Source organism: Cibotium barometz, chromosome 11 (genome assembly GCF_041138505.1).
Source record: "Cibotium barometz isolate CiBa-2024 chromosome 11, ASM4113850v1, whole genome shotgun sequence".
In the NCBI taxonomy this organism is placed as follows: domain Eukaryota; kingdom Viridiplantae; phylum Streptophyta; class Polypodiopsida; order Cyatheales; family Cibotiaceae; genus Cibotium; species Cibotium barometz.
Genome location: NC_141056.1, coordinates 30,599,887 through 30,611,124, shown reverse-complemented (window position 1 = coordinate 30,611,124; position 11,238 = coordinate 30,599,887). Strand labels below are relative to the sequence as shown.

The 11,238-nt window shown below is 40.5% G+C and overlaps 1 protein-coding gene across 1 annotated transcript; it reads right to left on the bottom strand.

Annotated features, from left to right (window-relative positions):
* Positions 1-5,106: 5,106 nt before the first annotated feature.
* LOC147634047 (uncharacterized) lies at positions 5,107-6,045 on the bottom strand. Its single transcript, XM_086805620.1, has one exon. It carries the CDS (start codon positions 6,043-6,045, stop codon positions 5,107-5,109), a length of 939 nt encoding a protein of 312 aa, XP_086661746.1.
* Positions 6,046-11,238: the final 5,193 nt, after the last annotated feature.

Below are 11,238 nucleotides of genomic sequence, written 5' to 3'. Positions count from 1 at the left end.
CCAAATTTTTTTGGAAATTTTCTTTTAGCTTTGGGAACTAGAATTGAATTTTTCAAGTAGTGGTTAAGTGCAAGATTAATTTCAAGTAGTGGTTAAGTGCAAGATTAATTTCGACCATATTTTGACCCACACTCAAGCTCGTATACCCACACACAAGAGCAATATGTTAAGAAAGAAAAATGCAAACATAAAGAGCTCTTTTGAAATTGGAGATTATGTGCTTTTGAGAATTGAGAAATGCAGACTTGAGAAATTCCCAACACTATTAATCTCACCCCAAGATTTTATAGACCTTTTAAGGTGATTCACAAAGTTAATGATGTTGCTTATAGACTAAAATTACCTTCTCATTGGTAGATTCATAATTCATTTCATGATGTTAATTTCCTTAAATGTCTATGGGATCACTTCCCACTCATCCTATGTATGATGACCCACCTCTTATTGAGGGTGAAGAAGAAGTTTTGGTTCTAGAAACTATCATTGACTAGAAGATTACATCGACCCGTACTAGCAATCAATATATCAAATATTTAGTGAATTTTTAAAATCATTCTCATTAGGATGTGAGATGGGTACCTGCGAAATATTTATGTGCCTTCGCAATATCCTCCATTCTTTTCAACAAAGCCGTAATTGAGGGCAATTACAAATTCAAGCAAGAGGAAATGTTATGAGAATGTATTTTAAGTCCTCTTAAAAATATTATTCTAGCCTCTTAGATGATTCGAGGAGTCTTAGATTATGTTTGTGTCATGCCAAATTATGTTAATATCATGGGTTATGCCATTTTAAATATGAATACATTTGGTGCATATATTGATATATGCTTGTGGCTTCCTATGGTTGTTGCAGTTGGTTTATATGGTAGGGTGATCCCTAGAGTACTTATGCCTAATGAACGAGTGTGTGGTGATGGTTTGTATGCCTATTGAATAATTGTTCACCAATTTATTGTTGGATATTTTATAGGTAAAGAAGACTTGGAAGATTTGTTAAAATATACAAGTGACTAGGGTGTGTGCGGGAACAAGCCCTTGGCAAGAGGCTGTAAAAGAGAATCTGTAAATGTGAGAGAACCTGTGAAAAGGTGAGAAGTATCTACTGGGAGAGAATAAAGGGTAGCATGACGAGATTTAGGAGGTGTGGAGATATTCTGGGAGAGGTGGAGAGAATCAAGCAAAAGAGGTGAAGTAAATCAAGGAGAAATCAGTGGGATTGGAGCTTGGATGTAAACTCTATAAATTGAGACTGGTTTTTTATTATCCATGCCTACATTAAGATATCAGTTAATTGCTCACTAATCACGTCTTAATTATCATCTAATCTCTTTGTTAATGATGTTAATTCTAGCATTTGATCCACCATAGCTCATGACATTGCTGCAAATTTAACATGGTATCAGAGCCTAGCCTAGAATCCATCATGAGCCCATTATCTTGCTAATCACTTGGCTAATTAGGATTAGTAGATAATTATAATTTTTTACCTCTTTTTCAAGTAGCCTCAATACCCCCAACTGGTGGAGGAGCTCCCTCTCCCTCTAGGCTCAACATTAGCTCAAAAGCTTTCAGCCATAGCTAGCCATACTCCCAAGGCATAAGCCCATTCAAACAAATCGCCAAACCGCCGTGTATAACTGTAGATTTTTGCTAATTTTCCAGTGTCATTTTTCTGAGGAGAATCTGAGATTTCTGCTGCTCCAGATGCAATGGCTCTAATTCCTCTTGGCCCTAGGGGTTTTCAAGGGTGCTCTACAAGCTGGTGAAGACAGATTTTGATTTGATCAAGTCTACAGTGGCTCATGGTGAAATTTTTGCAAATCAAATCAAAAGTTGGCGGAGATTGCACATTTGGAATCTACTCAGACCTTTCTAATGGTATATAGCATGATGGGAAATTTGATTATTCAAGAAGTCCCCAAATTGGTGATGACATGGCATGTTACATTGCACATTTGGAATCTACTCATCGAGACCTTTCCAATGATATATGGCATGATGGGAAATTTTGAAATCCCCTAATTTGGTGATGATATGGCATGACTTATTGAATAATCAAAATTTCCCATCATGCTATATATAATTGGAAAGGACTTGAATGAGTAGATTCCAAATGTGCAATATCCACCAACTTTGGATTTGATTTGTAAAAATTTCACAATGATCCCATTTTTCTAGAGAGAGGAGGTGTGGAAATCCTTAAGTGGTAAAAATGAGAGTCTATATTTTGCCTGATGCATAAAGTCCACAGTTGATTATAGACTTTTCTATGAGGATGGTTATAGAGAGGGTACACAGATGCTGATTGGATTGGTAGTGTTGCAGATAGGAGATCTAAAAATGGTTTTATGTTTTCATTTGGGAGTGTTGTTGTGAGTTGGAGCAGTAAGAAGAAGCCACCAACAGTTGCCTTGTAAAGTACAAAGGCAAAGTACAGGGGTGCTACTATGGCAACTTATGAGGTAGCTTAGTTTCAAAAGCTACTTGGTGATATGGATGAGCAGTAAGAAGTAGCCACCAACAGTTGTCTTGTAAAGTACAAAGGCAAAGTACAGGGGTGCTACTATGGCAACTTATGAGGTAGCTTAGTTTCAAAAGCTACTTGGTGATATGGATGAGCCCGTGGATAAGGAAATTATCATTTATTATGACAACATGATTAGCATACAATTGGCCAGTAATCTAGTATACCATGCTAGAACGAAGCACATTGAGGTGCATTATCACTTTGTGAGAGAGAAGGTTCTAACATTGTGATATAGATCTAGTATATGTAAGCACAGAGGATCAGGTGGATGACATATTCACGAAGGCATTGGGCACAAAGAAGCTCCACACGTTTAGAATCTTACTTGGAGTGTAGTGTGTGGAGTTAAGCTCAAGGGGAAGTGTTAAGATATCAAGCTCAACTAGTGCTGCAGACATTAATGACCCGCCCGGGTGATAGCTTCCGCTCTTATATCATTGGCATGGTTGATGAGATTATGGTTGATTTGCCCCACCAGCAAATGACAAGATGTGTGACATGAGCTCTGGCATAGTTATAGCACCACCTCATATAGTCGGGTTCACACTATAGACCGACCATTATATGTTATTGTAGGAGAGTACTTTCCCTTTACGTATGTACTCTTATCTTTTACTTATATGGTTGTAGAGAAGAGAAGAAGATAGAAGAAAATTCATCCTACCATCTCTCTCTTGTGTCTTTTACTCTCTTGCGTGTGTGTGTTTCCTTACAAGGAACTCAAGCCCTCCCTCTCCCTCGCATTCTCTTTTAGAAGAAGCCCTAAAAGAGAATCAAACTATAATAAGCACAAGTGAGAGCCACTGCTAACAAAACACATAAAGATCACTAGAATGTAGGGAATGGTGGAGAGTAGAATCAGGGGTGGATCATATTAACCACTTTGTTTAACACAAATATATAGTGAAGGGTTTTTACTAATATCCCTCAAATGCATGTCTTATACAAGGCTTCCATACAGTAAATTTTGGGAGCCTAGCTAGTGTGTAGTTCAAACTTCAAGGAGAATTTGATAAGTTTTGGCATGAAATGGAGGTTCATTTAAGTTAGGCTAATGGATAGGCTAACATGTAATGTCAAAATACAAACGTGAATTCCATACATTTTGATGCCACACATTTGGATTTGACATGATACTTGATATTCTCATCAACCAATAAGTGTTCACATAGCATACAAGTTCTAATTTATCCAAATGATGGGCATGGTATGAGATGGAAAATATGTAGGTGAATTTACTTACATCATTTTTAAAATATTTTATGTAGGACATTATACATACTTTCACATGCATTACCATGATGGAGAGGTGCATGGATACATTGGATACATAAATGATATAATGTAGCAAGTCATGGACATCATTTGTTGATGTGGATCCACATTTATGGACATCAATTTAGACCATCTAGATTTTAGCAGTAGTTTTTTAACTTGGATATATGCCTTGCATGTCCTATTCATTCACATTTTGGATGACATCATGAAGTGATCTAGACATAGTATAACAAGATATTGGAATCACCCTTAGTATGTATATAGATGTAAGATCATAGCATGGCTTGGTCTATTACACTAGGTCTAATTGTTTTAGTATTATGGCATATCTATGCATTGATGACCTTAAGTATAAGTATAGACATACATTGTTCAAATCATGGGGTGAGGATACATGAGTGTACCTCTACTCATTTGGATTATGATTTCATGCTTTTATTGCCGTACATTAGTTAAAACTAGTCTCGCATAAGGTTCATTTTGAGGGCAAGATTTTATGAGTGACTATAGAAGTCAACTATTAGCACATATCCTTGTCGAGAAACATTTTAGATGTGGAGCTTCAAAGAAAACAAAGAGGAGCACATTTGCATCCACACCTATGTAGATGTCCATACCTCATCCATACTCATATATTCATTCCAACTCACACATAGCACCTTTAAGTCACTTTTCTCCCGTATATGATTGTATCACCTTTCTATTTCAATCTATGCCTTTAGGGTTGAACATGAGTTCGACAAAGTTTAATTAAAAAAGGGGTAGTTTATCAAATCTAAATTATAAAAGGGGGTGTCTTTTAAATGTCGAATTTCACTTGCATATGATATGTGGTTTTCATATAGTGCAATTTGTACCCACATACTCTTTCAAAATGAGATGTTTCTACCCATGTTTTCTTGGTATTACATAAGTAAGCCTCAAGTTATGGGACTTGCATTGACGTTTCTTTCTAAGATAAGGACATCATCTTGGTAGCTTCAAAGGAGGTGATTATTTTCAATTGCTTTACGCTTCATTAAGTCCAAACCCAACTTTCAAAGCTCATTTCATGTTGAAAACCCAAGTATTGTACACAAGTTTACAAGGATCAAGCGAGCAAAGGGCCACAAATCCTACGTGGAAGCACAAGAAGATAACTTGGAATGTGCATACGTTATAAACACAACCCCAAAGAAAAGAAGAAGTTATAGATGCACATCAAGACAAGGTCCAAAGATGTCATGGGGGAAGCTTGGATGCATGTATATTTTCTATGGCATTTGATATGTGGTATTGTATAGAATGGTGTAAATGAGATTAGTAGAGAGAGGCGCCGGACAGATATCTGCGGGAATAGCCGGACGACACCGTGACGTCGACGGGGCTGTTGAAGTTACCGATAAGATTTGGATTGAACCTAGAGAAGCGGCAGTCAGAGTGAAGGAGGTCGGTGGAGGCGTAGTCGGAGACGGAGCCGTCAAGGTAGCCCTCACCGTTAGGCCCGGCAACCTGTTGCTGCACAAGCAGAGGGTTCCACGCCGTCTTGTAGGTGCCGGCGCCATGCACCAGCCTCCCCCTCGCATTCAGCAGCGTCTGCCCCAGCACTCCGTGCACCCCTCCCGTCAGCCGATCCCCCCCGCCCACAACCTCCACAGACAAGTGTAAAAACGCATCCCGGCCGGGCGCCCTCTGCTCAGGCACCTCCGGCCCCGCCTTCACCCTCATCACCGCTACATCACCCAGCACTACACTGTAGCTGTCATACGGGATCACGCCATTGCTTTCTCTCTTCTCATATTTGATAATCACCCCATTATCTAAGCTTTTGTATTCATCACCCTCTTTGATCATATTGCGAGCAACCTCCTCCCCATTTACTGCAATTGACGCCATAAAGCTTTGCTTGTGGCTTATATCATCGCCTTCTCCCGCAGACATTATGATCCTATGGCCTCTGTAGAGAATCCCGAGTGATTTTATCCATGTCTGAGGCTTCGTGTGCCCATCCGAAAGGAGCTTCAGCTGGCCGCCCAGCTTCATGTTAATATGAAGAGAAGCATCGGAGATCATGCAGTATATTCCACCGGGCTCTCCTGTGAAATCAAAGTTGACACCATCCCAGCCTGTGAAGTGAGGGTCCCCATAAGCACCAGGGTACCTTGCATGGGAGCTTTGGGAAAGCATTGCACAGAAAATCATGATATGCAAGAGGATTATTATAATGCTGATGAGGGGGTGTTGCATCAGAGTAGCCATGGTAGCATAGATTGAAAAAAGCAAAGCAAGATCTTCACACGAGTTGGTGGGCTACAGAAAAAAACCAGTAGTAGAAGTAGCATATAAAAGCGGCTGGCAAGAATATGAGGCCGAGATTGGAGCAAGAATTGAAGGGTCCAAAGATAGAAGGACTTCTTAACTCGGCAGAATAAGAGGGGCTTCTTGGCAGCGCGTTAAGACTGAATTTGAGACAATTGATGGATGATCAGCCTATGGGCTCAACTTGTGATGATGACTAGGCTTCTCATCTTGGCATTCTCTGTGCAATCATTTTCAGTACACCTGCTGACGTGGCCACATTTCTCGTGACTCTATGTGCCCAAACAAACAAAACCCAAACCTCAAATACGCGAGGCATATTCCATTATTTTTTTTAATTAACATGTTTGGCCTTGTGCCCAACCCTCTAGTGCATGACATGAGCCACCTCTCTCTCTTATGTATTTGTTGTATGTCTAGCTAGTAATGCATCATAAAATTGAGGTTGCCACCTCTCTCTTTTATGTATTTGCATATCTAGCTAGTAATGCGTCATAAAAATTGAGGTTATATGCTTTGTTTGGTATGTCGAATGACTTCATTTTGTATGCTTACAACTTGCTTAGTATAATACAAAAAGATCCCAAAAAAACTACCACATACAACTCATATTATACATTAAACATATCCAATTGCACACATACAATTAGAAAGATACATCAGACAACTACAGTTATATGCCAAAAAATGCATCTTATAGATATACAATTGTTTAAAAAAACAAACCGAGATTCAAAATTTGAATACTTTTGTGAAACTTTTGAGGTTTGGGTTTTATTCTAGGAGCATAAAAGGATTAATATTTTCGATGAGCAGGAGAGTTTCAATCTTAAGCCAATCAAATTAGTGTACTTAAGGTTAGGGAGAATTTTAGAAAATAATGTCCATTCGTCCATTCAGACAATACTAAAACAAACGATATCCAAGATCCTTTTATTAACCAAGCTTCAGATCACATCATTCAAATAATCACTACAAGGGAATGATTCCATATATTGACGCCTCAGACTTAGGATTTTTTTCTCTTTTTTCCCTCTTATACATCGATGAAAGAGACGATACAAGATCGTCGATATAAGCATCGAGATTGATAACAAGATATACCGATGTCTATACTGACCTTTTTAATTTATCGACGTTCTTATTGATGCCTATACCCGACTATGGTTATTTATCAATGTTCTTACTGATCCCTGTACCGACTCTAGTTATTTACTAATGTGCCCATTGTTGATGACTCCGTCGATCCTCACTATGGAACTTGAGGACTACCAACACAAACATTAGGGTTAAGGAAAAGGGAGCGTGGATCCTCTCAGGGAAGTATAACCGCCAAGGATGAGTTGACCTCACTGGCTAGACATGCAAGACCTATGCTCTATAGTGTCTACCATGCTCTCCGACCCCACCACCTAACACCACAGTATCCCTACAGGCCTCTCACTCACACCACACCCACCATTGACCACTCATTCATCTTGCTCACACAGAGAGATAGACAAAACACCACAAAAGCGCAACACTATATACAAAACTGTAGACCAGAATGATACAAGAGAGAGTCTCCTTTGTCAGAATGTGCTAGAGTGAATATGATACAAGAAAGAGTCTTCTGCCAGAATGTGCTACAATGAATGGTCTACAAGAGAGTGTCTGTCCGAGAGAGTGTGTCCTGCTACACTGAGAGAGTGCTCCCCTTATCTCCTCCTTGGGTGTCCTCCTCCTCGGGCATCCTCCTCCTCGAAGTCCTAACCCTCATCATGTAGTGTAGAGGGAAGATCTAGAGAGAAGATCTTCCGTTGGGAAAAGGAAGATGGTGCTCGAAGAGGATCTCGCCATCCCTCGAGAAGGGGAGAGGGTGTTGCTTCCATGAGTGCCATCGGAGTTGTCCATGCACGTCGGAGATGTCAGAGAGCACCGGCTATCAAAGGTGGTCAGAGGGCATCGACGGTGACGGCAGTCAGAGATGTCGAAAGGCACTCGCAGTGACAGCGGTCGAAGATGCCAGAGGTGATGGTGGGAAGCTCTAGGTGGAGTGTGGAGGACCTGGTTTCCTATCCACAAGTCACCCACTACTACTCCATTCATTGTCTCGGTGAATGCGCACGAAAAAAACACAGGCGGTTCTCTGGCAAGCTAGACTCCAGGAAAAACACCCGGCAGGCAGGCTCCTAGGAATACCTCACATAATGATCTTTCTAGGAAAACCTTCTTTCTAGAGAGATACACAAATAATAAAAATGATTCAACTAGGTTCCTGGGCAACTTCATCCAGCAAGCGAGCTATAGAAAAATGATTGAGCTGAGAGCTCTTGGGCACTTCATCCAATAAGCCATCACTAATTGTATTACCATCCTCGGGCAAAGCATCCGGAAGGAAGATTACACTGATGCCAACAAAAGCACAAAACCAATCTAAACAATAATCAGTAGCCACTTCGTCTGGGAAAAACTTCCAGCATGAAGTCCAGGCATATAGAGATACAAAATGAAACTTGGCCATGGCCAGTATAGGAAGATCCCTCTCATTAACAAAAAAGATTTCCTTCTCCCAAGCATCATGAGCATGTGCCAAGGCAGCCTCCAACAGAACTTTTTCTTTAGGGTCAAGACTGCTCATAAACTGTCACAGAGATGGCCATACCAAGGGCTCGGCAACCAAAGGGCTGAGAAGAGTTGCACATGCTATGTGAGGGTACTTCATGTGTGCCCTTGAGAGGTTCTTGGCAACCTATTTGCACCCTATGCTAGAAGCTTTGTTATACATTCAGTTGACCCACCTTGGTCTGCAAAATGTAAAGGCCTGCTCTCAAATCTGAGGTTGCTTCAAGATTATCCAAAGGCAGTGGAAGTGCCCACTATTTACAGTGTAGTGCCTACCAGTCCTCCCATGGGATGCATCGAAACTTGAGGACATTAGCTCCCCCTTCCACCACAACTCAATGCAAGCTACTTCCATGCTTGCAAGCAGACATCAAGGGTGTCTGGTGATGAAGTCATGCATCCACCATAGCCCCATTATCCAACAGCAGCAAAAGCACATCTCATCCACCTCTTCATCAATCAGCTTCTCACCAAGATTTCTCATCACGTGACGAAGCTCTGCTGTGCAGAAATGAAGCCATTTTGATCCTTGTCAAAAACCTTGAAAGCCTCCTTAAGTTCCTCTTCAAGATTAGTGTCCTTCATATTTCGGGCCATGAGATTGAGAAATAGGGTCCACCTCATTAATCATTTCTTGTAACTCAACTTCTGTGGGGTTTTGCCCAAGCGAGCGCATCACATTTCCCAGTGCTTGGTGATACAACTATCACCATCCTTGTCGAAGAGACCAAAGGCTTTCCCACCAAATGCAGTATCACATTTCTTTCCTTCTACAACACAATAGCAAACATGTCATTGAGAAAATTGATGGATGATCAACCTATGGGCTCAACTTGTGTGATGACTCGGCTTCTCATCTTGGCATTCTCTGTGCGTGTTATCCTCTTGCAATCATTGAGAAAATTGATGGATGATCAACCTATGGACTCAACTTGTGATGATGACTCAGCTTCTCATCTTGGCATTCTCTGTGCGTGTTATCCTCTTGCAATCATTTTCATTACACCTGCTGACGTGGCCACATTTTTCATGACTTTATGTGCTCAAACAAACAAAACCCAAACCTCAAATATGCAAGGCATAGTCCTTTTTTTTTTGTTTTTATTTAACATGTTTGGCCTTGTGCCCAACCCTCTAGTGCATGACATGAGCCACCTCTCTCTTTTATGTATTTGTTGTATGTCTAGCTAGTAATGCATCATAAAATTGAGGTTGCCACCTCTCTCTTTTATGTATTTTCATATCTAGCTGGTAAAGCGTCATAAAATTGAGGTTATATACTTTGTTTGGTACGTCGAATGACTTCATTTTGTATGCTTACAACTTGCTTTATATAATACAAAAAGACCCCAAAAAAACTACCACATACAATTAGAAAGATTGTACATTAAACATGTCCAATTGTACACATACAATTAGAAAGATACATCAGACAAAGTTCTGCAGTTGTATGCCAAAAAATGCATCTAATAGATATATAATTGTTTAAAAAAACAAACTGAGATTCGAAATTTGAATACTTTTGTGAAACTTTTAAGGTTTGGGTTTTATTCTAGGAGCATAAAAGGATTAATATTTTTGATGAGCAAGAGAGGTTCAATCTTGAGCCAATCAAATTAATGTACTTAACGTTAGGGATAATTTTAGAAAACCATGTCCATTCGTCCATTCAGACAATACTATAGCAAATGATATCCAAGATCCTTTTATATTAACCAAGCTTCAGATCACATAATTCAAATAATCACTACAAGGGAATGACTCCATATTGACGCCTCAGACTTAGGATTTTTTTCTCTTTTTTCCCTCTCATCGTCTATAAATGAGACGGTACAGGATCGTCGATATAAGCATCGAGATTGATAACGAGATATACTAATGTCTATACTGACCTTTTTAATTTATCAACATTCTTATTGATGCCTATACCTGAATATGGTTATTTATCGATGTTCTTATACTGATCCCTATATTGACTCTAGTTATTTACCAACATGCCCATTGTTGATGACTCCGCCAGTCCTCACTAAGGAACTCGAGGACTACCAACACAAACACTAGGGTTGGGGAAAAGGGTGCATGGATCCTCTCAGGGAAGTATACCCGCCAAGAGTCTCCTTTGTCAGAATGTGCTAGAGTGAATGTGATACAAGAAAGAGTCTCCTGCTAGAATGTGCTACAATGAATGGCCTACAAGAGAGTGTTTGTCCAAGAGAGTGTGTCCTGCTATACGGAGAGAGTTCTCCCCTTATCTCCTCCTTGGGTGTCCTCCTCCTCGAGCGTCCTCCTCCTTGAAGTCCTGACCCTCATCATGTAGTGTAGAGGGAAGATCTTCCGTTGGGAAAAGGAAGATGGTGCGCAAAGAGGATCTCACCATCCCTCGGGAAGGGGAGAGGGTGTTGCCTCCATGAGTGCCATCGGAGTTGGCCATGCACGTTAGAGATGTCAGAGAGCACCGGCGGTCAGAGGGCATCGACGATGACGGTAGTCAGAGATGTCGAAAGGCACCCGCGACGGCGGTGACAACGG